Genomic DNA, 19738 nt, shown 5'->3' with positions numbered 1-19738 from the left:
TGTTAAAAGGCTCACTCACAGGAATTTAGAGAAATAAAAGCCTTTTGCATGAGTCTCATTCAAATTTTTAAAGAAGCAATGCTGGGCCTGTGACCTGCTGAAAGTGATGTTCGCAAAAACGTGAAATATTTTGAAGGTTGTCTAAAGAAGATTAAGGAATTTAGATAATAGATCCATAGTTGCGCAGCAAAATGTAAAATTTGCTTTAACGAAGGTGATAGCCACCAAGCTGTAGACCAAACAGGGCTTTAGCCGTTCAACCTGTCTGGGTATTGAGTGAACAGTCATGTGTTTTATTGCTTAGAATAGAAAAGGTGTCCTAGTTTATTATCGTCTATTCTATTCCAGAGAATATCCATATCGTTTCTCTTCCCAGCTTTTTGAAAAACTTGTTGACCAGAGCAGCTGATCGCAATTTCCCCAAAGTTTATTTCGGTTATGTCGCACCCGTAGGACAGTCTGTACAAATATCTGTAGAAGCTCACCCATTCATGCTTGCAATGCATTTGTATTGCTGTTTCTCTTGAGACTATTTAATAATGATTGTGATTGTTACTGTGAAAAGTGTTAATGTGTAGTAATTGTGATGTGTGTGTGTGTGTCTCTGTTCCTCCCTCTCTGTTTTCCTCTCTCTCCCTGTGTGTTTCAGTGGAGAATGGCGAACACTGCGATTTCACTGTGCTCCGCAACATGCTCATAAGGTGAGGCGGGTTCTGCTTGTCTTGATTCCCCAAACTTTCAAATTTTGATATCAAATTACTGTTTGTAATGGAAGGTTTGCGTGGTCTATGGTAATTCCCGGAACATATTGTGGTCGTGATCGACTTTTGTCACTTACATTGAGTCTCAGCAGCCGATGCTAATATTCAACATATTGAATTACTAAATTTTGTACTACAATTTCCTGGACCCTTAAGACTTCTCAAGATATGGTTTCCCCGGACACTTTTTTTGTAAATTTTTAGATTGATACATTTTGTACTCTTTCAAATGCTTGTGTAACAATAGTCAAAGTTGGATTTACTGCTTGTTGAATTAGGTAGTAGGTTTATTGTGTATTCTAACAGATACACCTTCTGGATTAATGTTCCTGATCGATTTCTGCTCCTATCCATAGAACCCATATGCAGGATCTGAAGGATGTTACCAACAATGTCCACTACGAGAATTATCGCAGTAAGAAACTCGCTGCTGTCACCTGTAATGGAGTGGACAATTCCAAGACCAAGGGACAGCTCACAAAGTATGTTCTTGCTCAGGAAACTTGAACCATTCAGGTTTTTCAACACATAATATTTTACCTGTTGCCCTGTTAGACATAAATACTGAAGCAGGTCTAAACCAAAATCTTTGAGTGAGGCAGTTTTGAGGAATATGGTTTGAAATCATGAGGCTGACAGAGATAATGATTAATTTTGGATTGGTGGAGAGTTTCAGTAATTTTTGGGGAGAGGAGACTTTCACTTGAGTCTCTACATTTGCTGCAGAGTACCTCGCTAATGCTTGTCTTGGCTGCAAGAGAAAGGGGGTTACGCTTAGAAAATAAGACCCTGTGGAAAACACGTTGATTCTATTCTCTAAAGGTGAAGTCCCATATAGCAACTTATAAATCATGTGACAACAGAAAAACATTTGTTCTTTCATAAAATGTGCTATCATTAATCTCAGTGTTGTAAATCACAGTCTTTATAAAGCTTTTTTTCTTCTTTTGGATAGGAAATTATTTCACACAGGTCAAGTGCTCTCTCTCTCCATCTCTCTCTCTCTCGCTCATTTGTAATCTGCACAAAACACTATGTGCAGCTCATTGGGATCATTTTTAATCAAGATTGCCTTGAACATGAAATCTGAATAAACGGCACACTGTAACTGAATGAGGCAGAAACACTGAATTTTATTATTACCTTAGAGAAGAAGCAATTTTCATAGTGGATCAGCTACGTCTGGCTGAAACTGATCTGCTTAGCATTGACCCTGCTGCTGATTCTGTGAATCCAGTCCAATCAGTGGTGCACTCAGGCAGCAGGAGCATTAAAGGTTTACTGCAGAACTAGCAGTATTGATCTGATCCCTTGGCCACTAAATATAAAATGTCTTCGATCAACAGGAGTCCCTTGGCACAGATGGAGGAGGAACGGAGGGAGCATGTGATGAAAATGAAAAAGATGGAGGCAGAAATGGAACAGGTTTTCGAAATGAAGGTGAAGGAGAAGAAGCAGAAACTGAAGGATTCGGAGGCTGAGGTGGGTTTGAGGATTTGTGTGTTTCTCTGGCTCAGTGAAGCAGAAGCATTTTGTGGCAGTTTCAGGTTTGGCAGGCTGATGGTTGAATCCGCATTTGGGTGATTTAAATATCACTTTCATTTTATTTAAATTATTTTAAGCAATTGGTATTGAAAGGTTCACACCATGAACAATGACCGTTCTGGAGTCTGATGAGGCAATGGAAATAATAATAGTAATAGACAGTTTAAAGAGATATCTATGATGCAGCTGTGTGTTACAGCTCTTAATTAATGTACTAATATTAAACTTATCAAAGAGCCTGGAGCTCTAGTTATTAGCAGTGTTGGACATTAAATACACAGACGATGTAACATAAGAAATCAACTTTTGTCAGTATGGACAAACCTCGTTAGAATGGGTAGAAGCCTGGCTAAATGCCTGGAGTAACCATTGTCATCTAAAGCAATCACAATTCAAACACCAAGAAACTAAATCAGCATGTCCACAAAACACACAAACTATACCCGCACGATTTCATAGATTAATTCAAAATATGTTACCAAAAATTGTTTGGGGAAAATTCAATCTTTCATTTTATGGTGCCTGTTGAAGGTGGGATGTAAAGGAGTGGTTTGAGCGTGGTGGAAAAAACTCTCAGGGAGACTCAGCGATGAAGGTGAATAAAGGGAATTATTTATTATCCCATAATAAGGCCGACAAGGCAGAATTAACTAGAAAAATATATAATTAAAAAAAAAAGAGCAAGAAAAAACAAACACTTGCAAATAAAAAAAATAAAGCGGCACGTGGGCCCAATACAATACAAATACCAATATACTTCTCAGCATAACACTTTAATGTTGTAGCTACTTTATGTTCCTTAGCAGAAAAAAATTATCAAAATCAGTTGTATAAGTGCATGAATGAGTGGCACGCAGAAATTGAGGCTGTCTTTAGAGTGACTGAATGTGTGATATTTGTGCCCCTCAGCTCGAGCGACGGCACGAACAGATGAAGAGGAACCTGGAGGCGCAGTACAAAGAGCTGGAGGAGAAGAGACGAGTGTATGAGGATGAGAAGGTTAACTGGGAGGCTCAGCAGAGAATCCTCGAACAGCAGAAACTGGATGCCTCCAAGTCAGTAGCACACACACTGTTCTACACGTTTCACTCGGGCTGTCAAAACTGCAAAAATTTACATCATGTATGTCTTTAATATAATATATAGAGTTTATTTAGTTTTTTTTTGTCTGTTGAGGAATAAACAATCCTGAACCTGTGGCAGTCTATTGCTACTGCCAGAACAGAGGTGGTGGAGAGCAGGAGAAAAGTAGTTCAAGTCTCATTAGGTCTATGTGTTGCCTCAGAGTGATGGAGTAAGGCTACATTCAAAGAGTTTAGTTTGAAAACTTAGTTTTGTCTCTGTCAGTTTTAATCCTTGTCCATACTAATGCGCCTGAAAATGCATATCACATGACAACGCGCGTATACTTGGCCTACGCGTCCCGTTGGACAGAAGAATTGTCGCAGATTGCTACAATATTAGCAAACGCATGTAAACAGTTGTATGATCGTAAAATGCAGAGTGTAAGTGCAGAACAACTGTTAGTAAAGATGTAACAATTCGCCCTGTTTAAAACCCCAGGGGAAAATTACTACGCATTATTTTCAAGGCACGGGTGGATTAGTCCCGCTGCGTACGGCGCGCGCCGCCTGCCCAACTTATAACAAACGAATAATCACCGGTTAGACCAATATTCTTGTCATAGGTCCCACCACACATAAGATAATATATATATATAAACGAAATAAATCAAGACAAGTTGCGTACGATTATCTGTATTTACCAAACAACAACACCCCCACATATCCCATCAACACGTCCCCGCAAACAAAGTCGGACATGAAAACATAAGCACGCTATTTATACAACACCCAAACATCAATATTTCCCCACCCCCGGATCATAGCATAACCCGCAAACAATCAATACTTCCCCCACCCCAAATTCATCACATAATCCCGAAGCGACATCCCCCCAAACAAAAGATAAGCAGGTGTGGCGTGGTGAGTTGTCGCAAACCGTCCCAATAGTGTCCACGATGTCCTCACCCCTTCCAGGAGCCCAGAAAACGTTCAATACTTGCAGTAATCCCTTAAAAGTCTCTCAGGCAATAATCCCGCTTCTTTAGAAAATCCCATGAAGGTTTTAAGTGGTCGCCGATCCCTCGAACCTCTGGTCGCTCCGCCAACCCGCACCAAAAAGCAAAGAACCCCTTGCTGGACGTCACTTCCCCCATATTTATCATATTTGCCGCTACAGAAACCCAAATGCACATCATAACACATATAATTAACAAATACATACAAAGATCCCTTCCCTCATCCTTATAATTTGAAGGCGTCTGACCCATGAAATACGTACATTTTATTGATACATAAAGTGCACTGAGGTGACCTTTACAAAGATAACAGGGTCAGCCACGCTTGTAATCCATTTTGTCCTCTACACTGGTAGTTGAGGATAATACGAGTAATTTTCTGCCAGAAGGGAGTCGTGTGATAGGAGCCTGACAAATCAGCGAGGGCTACCTCGTAACCAAAAAGACCCAAACAGCATGCAGTTGTGACTATAAAAAAATGTTGCCAGCAATGTTTCCAGACTTCTCAGTTTTAGCAGCTCTAAAACTCTAGAGTAGATTGGCATAGTGGACACCAGGTGTATCTGTAGCAGCATCAATGTGTTTTCAAACGTATTCATAGTAGCGTGGAGGTGTACATAGAGTTTAAAGCATCTCAGAATCACCAGGAATCCACCGCAGGATGAAAGAATCTTAGCTATAGCTCTAAAAGGCACTTTCAGTTTGTTAGAGGCTCAACAGATTCAACTGACCTATAAAAGAAATAGCTATTGCTCTTTATGAATTGTCACTTTATGATAAACCCTTTATTCCATGTCAGGAGTTGTTCCTGTTATCTGATTGGTCATGAGATGATTGATGTAATGTTCTCTGTGTTTACTCTGCTTGTCACACAGGACGATGGAAAAGAACAAGAAGAAAGGGAAAATCTTTTGAAGAGACAAGACCTGTTCCTTCAGTTTTACTCAACCTAATTTTCTCTTCTTCCTCTTCCTCATGTCTACGGTGGCCCTCAGAAAACACACACACACACACACACATACAGATATATATTCAACTCATTCCATAACATTCCTCTGTGTTGCATTTAACATGGACACCATTTACACACATTTAGATATGCCAATGCCCACATCTCCCACATGCTTACCTCTCTGCAGGGTTTTACAACGTGGGGTAATCGTTTTCATTTTCTTGAGGAATGCATGTGTTTGTGAAAGTCTATTTTCCTATATATCTGACAAAGAGGAGAAGCCTGATTTCCTCTGAGAGTACAGTCAAAACACGGGGCAGGGATCATGCATATTAATTCGTACAAATGTAGTAGTTGTACATTCTCTAGATATTCGTAGATGGATAGATGTACTATCTCCCTCCTCAATGCCCTCTTTTTGTCTTGTTCTCAAATATGTTATACAAGAGAAACCAAACTCAGACATCCAGTCACAAGGAGCTTGGTGAGAGTGTGTTCGGAGAGGGGCGAGTGTACAGTATGTGAGTGAAGGCAGGATAACTGAGCGGCAGGCGTCAGCTGTGGAGGACGAAGTCAGGTGGAAGGGAGGCCCAGGTCCCACTAACAGAGTTGCTCAGTGAAATGGATCTGCGGGTCTTGGTAACAGCTCATTGGTTAATTAGCTGTTGAACTGAATAATAAGACATTTGCAAGCTGTGAACATGCTAGCCTTACTTCACATCCTCCTCTCATTTCTTTCTCTGGATTTTTTTTGCATTATTACTTTCAATAAGGTTCCAAGTGATAGCCAGCAGAGTTGTCAGCTCAGTTGATGGTTGAAATAATAATGTGCTTGCTAATGGACCATATTGTCCCTTTACAAGTTAATTGCTCCATTATGAAATATGTAGATAAGTGACATAATTATTTACTATAACACTTACTTGTACCAGACTGTTATCTCATAACTGTCTAAAGTCAATTACTTTACTGTGGAACCTTTAAAAAGCAACAGAGATGATTCCATTAGAGGTAACAGGTGAACGGCCAGTGGAACAGACCAAACTTGACACTAAAACAAAATGCTTTTGTTTTTATTATATGCTGGTGTGCCTGGGCCTTTAGATGTGAAGTGACAGGTGTGTGGTGTTCAATGCTATGTCTGAGGTCATAGATAGAGTATGTCTGAACCATACAGAAAGGAGATTTGGTTTGCAGCAGCCTGAATAGTGTCATTGCAGTGTGTGTTTTCTATTTAAATAGAAGAATTATGCAAAAGCCTCATTGGTGTCTACAACTTCACAGGTTACACTGATTACAAAGATGTTTCATATTGTGATGTAAGTGGTGGATGTTGTCATAGACCTGAACCCCACTGTACAGATTATATTCCTCCCTTTCTCCCTAGATTTCCCGAAAGGCAGCTGTTCAGAGATGTTTGCCAATTCAGCCATAATCTTGTCTCTGACTGTCAAATTCAAATGCTCCTGCAGACAACAAAATATAACCCCTTAGATTTCCCTTCAAATAGAATAACAATTTTGTCCAGGTCTGAGCCAATTCCGAGTAAGAAAGCAGCACACTGTGCCGCAGAGTCTAACCTTTATTAAAATGTTCCCAGAGTTGTCATGTTTTATTTTCATATGATGATGATAATACTATATGCACGGTTGACGTATGACACCTTTCCCTGTAGTTTTCATTAATAACTCAGTTATTTTTACTATAGTTTTTTAAACTACCTGCATTAAGAGCAAAATGCTAAAGTGACAAACCTTATACCTTCAACACATTTAATATTGCCTGTTTGTTTTTGATGGAAAAGCATATTTTCTCCTCAAGACTCCTCAAGAACTCCTCAAGACCCCTTGGATAAATGTCCTTACATTTATACACACACACATACACACACACACACACACACACACACACACACACACACACACACACACACATATACATATGTATATATATATATATACATATATATATATATGCCAAGTGTACACTTTCTCAGGACTGCTTCAATACACTAGACTTTGTCTTTAGGTCCAGAGAAAAGCTATTCTGTTGTTCTACAAGATTTTAAAAAGTTCATTTTAATTTTGAAATGCTTGTGAACCACTCACCTTCTAATAACACCAAGGGAGATAGATTTAAGTAATGCTCGATTTTTTTGTAATATTTTCTTTTTATATATATATATATATATATATATACTGTTTGTACACTGTTTTCTGCTTCTCTTCTTTGTTTTATTGTGTGTTCTGGCTCTAACTGTACATGTTTAATATTAAAGTTGACAAGGTTATGCTTTAATTGTGTGCAGGTTCTCTTTTGTTAATACACCCATGAAATTAATTATCATAGAGAATGTTGTAGAAACCTTTGGGATCCTTCTGGATGAGGTTTGGGATTAGGATGTAGTAAATATCAGAAAATACAGTATTCAATTAAAGATTTACCTTTATTGAGTACTGAGACAATGGCATGCAGTTTACCATCTAACCTGAAATTCAGAGTAAGCTACACAGGTATAGATGTATATAACATTAGTATATTTACATACTCTTAGAGTAGGGGTTTTCAAAGTCTGAGCCATGACATCCTACGCTGGACTGGGGGGGCTTTCCAAACCCCACCTTAATTCAATTTCCTATCGCCCAATTTCTAAATGCCATTTGATCACCATATCTTTTTGATTTAATAGATACTTAACAATTGAGCAAAGATATGGAGTTTTTCATAACTTTAGACTACACAACTAATGTTAACACTTAGGCTTTTTAGAAGAGCCAGACTGTAGTTAACAGACATATTATTTTATGTGTAAAAAATAAACCATTGAATCTTTATATCATATAAACTGCTAAATGTTAAATTCAGGCTATACTATCTAAACCTTACTATCCCCTGAACTAAATAAATCTGTTTGGTAAATGTAATCTAATCTGATCTAATCTGATTCAGATGGCATGATGTGATAACATCTGAAAACTGAAACTTTCACAAGCAAAACAAGAAGCATCGGTTTGTGTGCAGATAAAGAAAACCTGCAGATTTTTTGATTGTGTGAGACACACGAGTCCTTTACGATGTGTTTCCACAAATGTCTCTACATTATATAATAGCCTACGTCAAATATTTGTCTCATGATACACTTAACCCCAATAAACAATTCTCATTTTATGGAATATTATATTTTTTAAAAGCCTGATTAAAAAACTACACTTTTTTTTAAATGATATGGTTTCCATATCATTGACATTTCTGCATTTGTGGAACAACATTCATACAGAACATATTTTTTACAAACAGAAACAAACAGTTTTTCCATTGTCTCATCTTGCTCTGATCTTTCTCCACATTACAATAAAAGACGATCGAGTTTCTCTCAGTTCTTGAAAGTTAAGGTGAATTAAAGCAAAGTCTCAGAGACATAGATACTAATCTATGTTTCAGAAATGGTGGAGGTTATGGAAGGTTATTTTTCAACTTAATTTTAATTGTATAGAGTTTATCTTAGAAACGTTTAAATATGTCTGATGAAAATGGTGATATTCCTTATGTCATTATGCTTTAGTATTTCCTGTATTATGTTACTAGCCTTCTAGCTAAATTGTTAGGATTGCTATCGACAAGAAGCAGCCATCTCACAACTAAACCACTTGAATGTGGAGCACACCGTGCACTTGTAACCACAAGCTCACAGCTTCCAGATGAAGGCGACATTTTATTAGCGCACCCATTCGTGTTTTCACCTTGGTCTGTTTGTTGGTTGGTTGGCGGCAGAATCGCATAAAACTTGGTGGAAGTGTGTGGTACGATATTTCTGGCTATGTTAATGCATACGGCTTTAACTTATCCAAGGGTGTGTATTTTTTGTGGAATTTTAATCTTTACAACAATTTTCCTATTATATGTCTTTGTGTCACTGTATAAAAAGGACCATCAGCTCAGATGTATAAATTTCACAGAAATAATTTTGGGTAATGATATTATTCCTCACTCCCTGTCGCTCTCCCTCTCTGTTTCTCTCACACACATGCACACATCATCCCCAATCCCACCTCTCACACACACAAACATAACGTGCACGTCTACATGAACACTCAATACATTATAATTACTGAAACCTCTATTTTGCTGTTAATTGTTGTACGTGAGCTACATGCTAAAGGCCTAATTATACTCCTGCGACTGCAACCGCGGAAGGCCACGCAGCTGCATCGACGGACTCGTTTTGGTTTATGCTTCACTCACGTGTTGCGCATGTTGCAACGCAATTCACCGCCAGAACACTAGGCGGAGTAACGTTTTGTTTCGAAAACAAAACACACAAAGAAGAGACGTCTTCTTCTTCGTCGAATCTTTATTTACATCGCCACTCCGGCTCCTAATAGCCTATTTCTGGCGGACAAATCCTCCAGTCAGTGACGGGTTATACAAGTGGTCATACTTGTGGATCTCTTCTGCCAAGTGCTCTTCTATTTGTTCCATATTCGTTCTTCTAAATCTTCCGTGATTTCCGCGTATTGTGGGGCATGAAACCGGAAACTAGACCCCGGACGGGATGTAGTAAGCAGACCAATCACAAGCCTTGCGGGCTGCGTGAGGCTCGCGTCGTTTTGTCGTGTAGTTAAGGCCAATGTATGCTTCTGCGTTTTGACGGACACGGACAGATAGGACCGCCCTCTCCGTGCCGCGCTCATTTTTCTAACTATACGTCGAAATGACGGACAGCCCACGGATAGCACTTGGCTGTGATTGGTCCGCTAACGCCAGCATTTCGGAATGGAAACTTCCTGTTCCATTCCCTACATCACAATAAACCAAAATCACAACTACGACTCTATGATTAATGTGACAAGTGTGTCCGGCTGACGGTGGCTGGTTAGAGCACTTACAGCATGTGTGTACGGTCACATACGGTTATAACGAACTTTGATAACGGGGGTAGCGGGCTAGCCACCATGCTAACTGCGGTGGGAACAGCGCAAAAACCCGCTGACTTTAATCCCACGGCTGTCATGACACTGTTTCTCAAACACCGTCAGGTTAGAAGCAAACACTTGGTAGTAGTTAGTATCGGGTGTCCGTGCTGACTGTGTGTGGAAGCTGGGGGGAAGCTAGCTGCCTCCGTGTAGCTTCAAGCTGTTGCAGCTGTTGAATTAGCAACGCGTTTGGAAACAAGACCGGGGAACCGCTGCGCTAAGACACGATAACAAAAGCATTTTGACCCGCTGGGTGTCACTTTATTCAGCAAAAACTGTCGCGTCATCAACATCCTGTTTCTGTTACCATCGTTCACTGTGTGTGAGGAGCCGGGAGGACGTAAATAAACCAGCGTGGACTTCTTCTATATACCTCATGAGGTAGGCTTCTCTATGCTCGAATTCAGTGGCGCCATCTACTGATCTGGCGGTGAATTGTTTTCACAACAAAAAGGCTCGTAGAACTATAAATCAAAAAGGGTCCGTCCGATCCGTCCGTCCGTCATTCCGAAACGGACTCGGAGAAGCATACTGAGGCCTTTAGAAAAATTGGCGGACGCACGCAAGCCCGCAGAGGGCACGAAAGGGGCGTGTTGCGTGTCTTGCGTGCATGAACGGATAGAGCAACGGAGTACTCGAAGTTAAAGGCCTCACGCAGCCCGCAAGGCTTGTGATTGGTCTGCTTACTACATCCCGTCCGGAGTCTAGTTTCCGGTTTCATGCCCCACAATACGCGGAAATCACGGAAGATTTAGAAGAACGAATATGGAACAAATAGAAGAGCACTTGGCAGAAGAGATCCGAAAGTATCACCACTTGTATAACCCGTCACTGACTGGAGGATTTGTCCGCCAGAAATAGGCTATTAGGAGCCGGAGTGGCGATGTAAATAAACAGTCGACGAAGAAGAAGACGTCTCTTCTTTGTGTGTTTTGTTTTCGAAACAAAACGTTACTCCGCCTAGTGTTCTGGCGGTGAATTGCGTTGCAACATGCGCAACACGTGAGTGAAGCATAAACCAAAACGAGTCCGTCGATGCAGCTGCGTGGCCTTCCACGGTTGCAGTCGCAGGACTATAATTAGGCCTTTGTGTGTGTTTGTGTATCTATTGACATATCCAAGGCTGTGATAATCGCAAAAATATGTATTTGAAAATGATTGAATATTTCATATTCATGATGAGGACTGATATTTTAACTAAAATAAAATAATTAAAAGTGAAACAAATTATTAATATTTGTAGTGTACTACAGCAGTTTTAGGGCTCGAAGCTACAGAGGGTAGTATTTTTATATGTGACAGTACACTAAAAATAATAATTTGTGTTGTCGTTAATCAATGACATATGCCTCCAAAACAAATCTCATTACCATGTAGTATAAGGAAAATATTAAATCACCTTTTTAAGGATTAACCCTTGATTAGTGGGTTTTAACTTTTCAAATACTGCATATATGTCATGATGGAGAGACGTCCGAAGCGCTGGACCCTCCGTAAGCATTAGCCCTGAAAGGTCAAGATGGTTTGAAACACTGGCATTATGAACCATGTTCATTCCATAAATGGAGAATTATTTTATAAATTTTTTTATGAATAAAAAGTCAAAATTAGTACGGTCTGAGAACAAAGGTCAGACTCCAACGACAGCTATCTCAAATCTGTTCTCCTCTATGGTTCAAAATGCTGGTGTGTAGTAAAAGGTGACATTACCATAATAAATGGATGCCTCATGAAACCATGCCACATCTTCTGGCCGAAAAAGGTTGAATATGAACGTCCATCGACACATAGAACCATTTCACATTTTATTTCACAGCTGCAAAACATGACATACAGTAACCCTAGTCAATGCAATGCATCAGATCCATTTAGATCTGCAAAACCAGACATGGGTATGTCACTATTATATTATTACACAATAATACATCGCTAATACTTCTGTGTACCACCACCCTCAGTTGAGCCGATTGTAGACGTCCTGAGCCCACGTGGAATTGTGTTCGTAGCAGATCTTTCTCCCTTTAACTGTTTGGACTCTGCAAAAATGACAGAGGGAACAATTCATTTGATCCACCTTGTTTAGATGTACTAGGATATCCATTTGTCTATTCATCTCATTGTCTGCAAAAGACTTCACGGGCAGACTTACATGAATGCCTGTTCCGGACAGGAGCTGTGAGTCACAGTTATGCTGGTCACACGCTTGAATGGTAAAGTTTTATTGGAAACGTTTGGGCAGCAGGTGTGAGGTGCTGTGCTGTAGCGAGGTGCTGTGCTGAAGTCCACTGCTTGGGCTGTTGGAAAGTAACCAGATGAAATCAGTACAAACATGTCTCTGAGCAAACTCTGAAGTCGATGAGCAACAAATAGAGATCACTTACGCATGGCGTTGCACCAGCAGACAGTGAGTAGCAGCATTCCCAGGGTGAAGCAAAGAGTCTTCATGATGATGATGATGATGATGGTGATGATGATGATGATCTCTGTCTTTCTTCTTCTTTGCTGTGATAAACTCTCCGTTCTGCGTCCAATTTATAATAAGCATAATTCCCACCCCCCCAACACCTCCTATGCGTTTCAACCACAGGACAGCTCACATGTCTGCTGCTGTCTCGAGGGGAGGGAGGTTACGGTAAATTCAAAGTTTTTTTGCTGTAAAGATTAAATCGCCTCTTGTACCACAGGAGATGGAACAATCGCTTTATCTTTACATCTTGGTTTCTATTCAGTGACAGGAAGAGTTATTTTGAACATTCATGTTCATCATAAACTTGTATTTGTTTTCAACAGAGCACAAAATAGAGTAGAGCAGACAACAGCATTTTACTCAACAAATTAATTACATTTCAGGGGGCAGATATAGAGTTCAGACAGAAAGATCAAATGTACAATATTTCCTAATTATAACATTTTATTGATGGTTTTCAGAGAACACGCATCGACCTTAACCATATCCTTATTGTTTACTGGATGAATATAGAGGCACTTTTTTGGTCACAAAGACAGATGTATTGTATATTACATCAAAGCACTTGGCAATGTAACATTCTACGGTCCGAAACCGGGTTGACTACCAAACTGGCAAAGTAAGCAACTGTTTGGCTAGCTTTTTTTTATTTGATTGAAAATAAGTTGGTGAATATGCACCAGGTAGAGAATAATATCAGATGGCATGTCAAGGGCCTTTAAATATGTCCTGCTTTATTACTTGATCCTAAGGCCCTCATTCATAGTGGCTGTGGTATTTTAAAGTTATTCTCATATATTAATAAATGCAATGAAATAATTCAAAATGTTCAAAATAATTCAAATTTGCAAAATGTAAATAAAGTTATAAAGTTATCACAGTTGTTCAGATGCATACACACAAACAAAGGTTTAGAAATGCGGCAGTGACCTATTTTGCGATCACCTAGAACCCCATTAATTTCCTCATCTGTAGTTTATTTCCATTACACTGTCAACAGTTTTTTATATGACATGTTGCTTTTGGAACATCTATTTGAGAGGCGTGGGTTCATGTGTCAAACTTTGACCAAATATATAATTGTTTCTGTATGTCACTGTGACAAGCAGAAATTATGACATAACTGTCAAACCCCCTTACTTCCTGTTTGATTCATTGCAAAGATACCAAACATATTTCATACAGTATTTCATACTTCACTCTGCAGTCTGTGGTGTATCTCAATAGGTTTTTATATTGTGATCAAGAGGTCGCACTTAAAGGTCAGTGGGGTCTTCACTTCATCACTGATTGTTTGCGAAACCTAAAAAAAAATTCAACATATTTTGCCGGGGAAAATGCGTTTTGGTCATCTCCACCTGCTGCCACTGTGACTCATGTGACATAGAGGAAACGACACAAGAATACATGTACAGTATAATCAAGATAGAATATCTTTATTATCTTTTATGTCTAAATACAGTCACTTCACATGTAATCAATTGCACCATGTTTGATCCTCTGAGTCTTAACATGAACCCTTCAAAGCCGCACAATGCAAGATTCGAGAAGTCTCAGCCTCCCCATGCACAAAGCTGTACATTTTTCGAGAAGCTGACAGAAAAGAAACCAACAACTTCACAAGTCAAAGAACTGTGTGAACTAATGAGATAGAGATTTTACACAACCCACAGGTTTCATTACGTGTAACATTGCAGATCAAAACTAACATAACTAAAGACTGACCAGTGTTTTAGTTTATCTGAAACACAGCAAAGCCAGTAGCTGAGGCAGTTATCAATGTATCCAAGCACATTGGAATGTTTGGCTACCTTACTAAACCTCCATTTAAGTAGGTTTACCAGGAACAAGCAAGTCAACAACTTGACTTACACAGCCTAATGTCAGGCAAGCTGAACAGCACAAGACATAGTAAACAAGTTATGACTTACTCAGCCAATAACAACAACATCAGGTCGATATTTGTCCTACATCATTTGATCTTGTACATTTTCTTACTCAGTTACTTTCTCTTTTCCTCCGACAATGTCCTCCTCAGTGTCTTCAGTGGCTCTTCCATTCCATTGTGTCCACACTGAGAGAGGCGGGCTGGTTGTCTCTTTCAGCTAGCTGCTAGCTCCGACTCTGGTTGTTGGTGTGTGTTGTATTTTAACCGTAACGCAGCTCATAATGTTCCAGCTTGGTACAACCGTTTCTTTGTGCAGTTCCAAGCTTCCAGCGAGTGCTGTGACAAAGACAGACATGTCATTCTCCCAATTGTAATTTTCTGTAACATCAAAATGATTTTGCAGCGGCCATTTTAAGGTATCAATCAATCAAATTTTATTTATATAGCCCATATTCATAAATTACAATTCGTCTCATAGGGCTTAAACATGGTGCGACATCCTCTGTCCTTAACCCTCAGCAAGAGTAAGGAAAAACTACTAAAAACCCTTTTAACAGGGTAAAAATACGTAGAAACCTCAGAGAGAGCCACATGTGAGGGATCCCTCTCCCTGGACGGATAGACGTGCAATAGATGCCAAGTGTAGGAAAACATCATCAAGATTAAAGTTTTTAGCAGCATTGATGAGGGTAAACATTTTGAAGGGTAACTTCAATACTATATGTCAAGCAGTCCTGCTGCAATCATAGTCTATGGTCAGCAGCCAGCAAGATAATGATCCATCATCCAGGTTGGATCCAGTATAGTCCACAGTCATTGTCCACTGATGCTTATTAAGATCCATCATCAGGCCCGCCATTACCACTACGATGAGCCCGCACGATATAGACTCCGCCATACTGGATCCACCCTTGCGACCTCTGATGCGCGATCCACAAATCATAATCCATGGTGCGCCCGGATCTGCGGGCGATAAAGCAAAGGGACTCGGGGAAGGGGTCAAGTCAGTAACATGTACTGATGAGATGTGACTTACTTCAATGTGATAGGGATGGAGAAGAGGAAGAGGTATGAAAGCTAACTTGTGTTGCCTTAACTGGGAGCACCATAGCATGCTGTGTGTGGAAAGTTTAAAAAGGCCAAGGCTGTGCATCAAGTGAAGCAGTGGAATTCAGCCTTTGACTTCAAGCTGTCCACAGATAAGATGAGGGGGAAGAATTCCTCCATGGAAGAAGAAACAGAGGTGACTGGTGTAATCATCAATGACTTAAAGGACCCATATTATGCCCATTTTACCACAGTTGATATGGTTCATTGGGGTCTTAATGAAATGTCTGTAACATATTTTGGTCAAATACCACAAGGATAATTTAAAACAGCACCCTTTTTACCCTGTCTAAAACAGCCCTCCTCAGATTGACCTGTTTTGAGTGCCCCCCCCCCCCCTCCCCTCCTTCACGTGATACAAGAGCACAGATTTTTAGCTATCCATTAGCTCTGTAGAAATATGGCTACTTGAGACGAAGATACAATCTTGAAACCATATCGTTTTGAACCAGAGTCAGGTGGGCCGAAGCCTGGCTGCGAGAGCCACAGCGCCCAAGCTCCCCAGCGCAGCCCCGCAGTGGGAGCAGTGGGAGGTGCTGGCGCAGCAGCAGCATCCTTCCACACTGTTGAGTCAACGTTTAGAGGTGTCCCGGGGTCTCCGCCTCGACGATCGGCATGTTTATGCGGCCACTTAGATGTCTGACGGGTAGCAGCAGCTAACGCTAGCCGGGGAGCCGGACCGTCTCTCCCCGGAGCCGGTGAGATGATGGTGGGGGCTGGTCCAAGGCCATGTAACCAGAATCCCTACATGGGCATGGTTGGAAAATGACAAATTTTTCGGTCGTAATCCCATTCGCCGCACTCTAGCGTATCGTTTCTGACATAGAGGAACCACAACAAAACGCAGGAGTTGTTTTTTTCCAGAGTTTTTGGGACGGTAGACATGCCAGATACCCAAATTAACGTGTAGAAGCACTATAAAAGTGGAATTTTCATAATATGTCCCCTTTAAAGTGAATCTTCCTAGAAACTGTGTAATTGTCTGTGGTGGCTGTGGTGACAGCTACAATCACTGTTGTACGTGGTTTAGGGCTCTTTGTCTGAATCCCCTTTCCCACAGGTTAAGCCACTGACATCCACTAACATCCGTCTCAGTTTTCAATCATTATCAATTATCAATTACTTATCAACAAAAACATTCCTATGCAATAAATCAGTGGTTTTCAACTGGTTTTTTTTGGGGGGGGGGGGGGGGGGGGGGGGGGGGGTTGGAGAAACCCCACTTACTGCGGACAGCAAGTTATGGATCTAAATCAAGGCAGAGATAATTTAATGATCACACTTCCGAACTTTCTTTCTTCTCACTCCTGTAAGAGAAAACTCTGTATGGAAACAAACAGCGTGAGATACCCGAACCGTTACCCGAAGCTGAAAGCAAGAGGTATTAGGGGAGAGCGGGATAATGTGAGACATCGGACAATGTGAGACACCCCCTGTATATAGGTAACTTTAGACTACACAAAAAATGGTAATGCTAAGTCTTTTTGAGAGGGGGTAATAAAAAGTGTGGAAGTAGGATAATATCTGAACTCTCGAACCAAATCATGAGATAAGAGAATCCTTTATTCAAACCAATTTTGGGAAAATTAAAATGTTACCGCAGAGGAAGGATACTGAAAATGAAAACTTCAGTATAAATGTTATAAAGTAATAAGAAACAATGAGAATACAAGTGTGCATGTGTGTGTTATGTCTTTTAAAGTTTTATAGAAAACTACACAGTTTATTAATTTCATTCCTTGCTGTATTTGTATATCAATGGTCTGTACTCATATAGCACTTGTCACCCATGATAAATAAATGGGTATTTAGAAGAGCCAGACTGTAGTTAACAGACACATTATTTTATGTGTAACCAATAAACCATTGAATCCTTATATCATATAAACTACTAAATGTTAGATTGAGGCTATACTATCTAAACCTTACTATTCCCTGAACTAATTAAATCAGTTGTTTAAATGTAAACTAATCTGATGTAATCTGATTCAGACGGCAATGTGATAACATCTGAAAACTAAAGCTTTCACAAGCTTCTCAGAAAGCAAAACAAGAACAGCCTGTGGCATCGGTTTGTGTGCAGATAACGAAAACCTGCAGATTTTCTGATTGTGTCATACACACCGAGTCCTTTACGATGTGTTTTAACAAATGTCTCTACATTATATAATAGCCTACATCAAGGATTCGTCTCATGACACACTTAACCACAATAAACAAGCTCATTATATGGAATATAATATTCAAAAAGCCTGATTAAAAAACAAAAAATTTTAAATACGGATATGGTTTCCAAATCATTAATATTTTTGCGTTTGTGGAACAACATTCATACAGAACATATTTTTTACAAACAGAAAGATCAACAGTTTTTCCATTGTCTCATCTTGCTCTGATCTTTCTCCACAGTACAATAAAAGACGATTGGGTTTCTGTCAGTTCTTTAGACTTTAGGTGAATTAAACCAAAGTCTCAGAAACATAGACACTAATCTAGGGTTGTCGTGACTAGACTAGAAACTAATATCTATTTCTGAGTCAGTTCTCTAATCTCATGAGATTTCTGCCTTGCCATGATAATTTGTTTACTGTTTTAATGTGAGAATATCTGAGTTCCTGGGTTGTGATGATTTTGCTGACATTTTCAGAAATGGTAGAGTTGATGGAAGTTTATTTTCGAAATGTTTTAATATGTCTAATGAAAATGGTGATATTCCTTATGTCATTATGCTTTAGTATTTCCTGTATTATGTTACTAGCCTTCTAGCTAAATTGTTAGGATTGCTATCGACCAGAAGCAGCCATCTCAAAACTAAACCACTTGAATGTGGAGCACACCGTGCACTTGTCGTAACCACAAGCTCACAGCTTCCAGATGAAGGCGACATTTTATGAGCTCACCCACTCGTGTTTTCACCTTGGTCTGTTTGTTGGTTGGTTGGTTGTCGGCAGGATCGCACAAAAGAGAGACTTAACAAATCTGCAGAAAACTTGGTGGAAGGTTGTGGTACGATAATTTTGGCTGCGTTAATGCATATGGCTTTAACTTATCCAAGGGTAGGTATTTTTTGTGGAATTTTAAACTTTCCACCTATTTTCCTATTATTTGTCTATTTGTTACCATATAAAAAGTACCATTTGGGACCTTCATGGCAAGAAATTACCCATTGCAACCCGTTCTAAAATCATGCATTCCACGTTTTTATCCTGGCTTCAAATTTATATTTTTTAGTATTTACCCTCATATTCACACATATCCTCGGATTTGGTATATAGATAAAATACATTCTATTCACTGGCTCCCTGTAGTGGCACTATTTCTGTATAACGAAATCCATAAAACGAATGTTTGCAACTGAAATTATGTGTTTGTGTAGATATGGACTTCAGAGAGTGGGATGATTAAAAAAAGTTTGTGTGTGTGTGTGTGTATATGTTTGCAGTTATACAGCATCCAGGTAATGATATTATTCCTGACTCCCTGTCCCTCTCCCTCTCTGTCTCGCTCACACACATAAAGTAAACACATCATCACCAATCCCACCTCTCACACACACTAACATGACGTCCATGTCTACATGTACACTCAAAACAATATAATTACTGAAACCTCTAATTTTTGTTGTGAATTTTTAAATATGAGTTACAGCATGCTAAGCTTCTTTGTGTGTGTTTGTGTGTGTGTGTGTGTGTGTGTGTGTGTGTGTGTGTGTGTGTGTGTGTGTGTGTGTGTGTGTGTATTGACATATCCAAGGCTGTGATAATCTCAAAAACATGTAAATTTATCTGTGACATGTATCTTTTTTTATATAAAAACTGGGGGTGTCGTGAAAACAAACAGGAACTTTACTGGGTTAAAATAATGAAAATTTGATATTTATGATGATGACTGATATTGTTAATAAATTAAATAATTGAAAGTAAAAAAAATATTAATATTTGTAGCGTACTACAACCGTTTTAGGG

At 39.6% G+C, this 19738-nt stretch overlaps 2 protein-coding genes across 3 annotated transcripts in view; one reads left to right on the top strand and one right to left on the bottom strand.

Annotated features, from left to right (window-relative positions):
- The window catches only part of LOC128444010 (septin-7), a 54953-nt gene extending 47317 nt beyond the window's left edge, over nt 1–7636 (top strand). For both annotated transcript variants that reach the window (XM_053426300.1, XM_053426299.1), the window contains exons 9-13: nt 650–701; nt 1118–1243; nt 2108–2243; nt 3216–3361; nt 5262–7636. In XM_053426300.1, coding sequence (XP_053282275.1) covers nt 650–701; nt 1118–1243; nt 2108–2243; nt 3216–3361; nt 5262–5301 — 500 coding nt within the window. In that variant the 3' untranslated portion in view covers nt 5302–7636. The remainder of the gene's footprint in view (nt 1–649; nt 702–1117; nt 1244–2107; nt 2244–3215; nt 3362–5261) is intronic.
- Nucleotides 7637–12103: 4467 nt separating this feature from the next.
- Nucleotides 12104–12929, bottom strand: LOC128444647 (monocyte chemotactic protein 1B). Its single transcript, XM_053427224.1, has 3 exons — nt 12693–12929; nt 12461–12605; nt 12104–12347 (listed from the first exon to the last, which is right to left on the bottom strand). Exons 1-3 carry the CDS (start codon nt 12754–12756, stop codon nt 12266–12268), a joined length of 291 nt encoding a protein of 96 aa, XP_053283199.1. The 5' UTR covers nt 12757–12929; the 3' UTR covers nt 12104–12265.
- Between the last annotated feature and the right edge of the window lie 6809 nt (nt 12930–19738).

Source organism: Pleuronectes platessa, chromosome 7 (assembly GCF_947347685.1).
Source record: "Pleuronectes platessa chromosome 7, fPlePla1.1, whole genome shotgun sequence".
In the NCBI taxonomy this organism is placed as follows: domain Eukaryota; kingdom Metazoa; phylum Chordata; class Actinopteri; order Pleuronectiformes; family Pleuronectidae; genus Pleuronectes; species Pleuronectes platessa.
The sequence above is the reverse complement of the archived record's forward strand: the minus strand, read 5'-3'. Positions and strand labels throughout refer to the sequence as shown.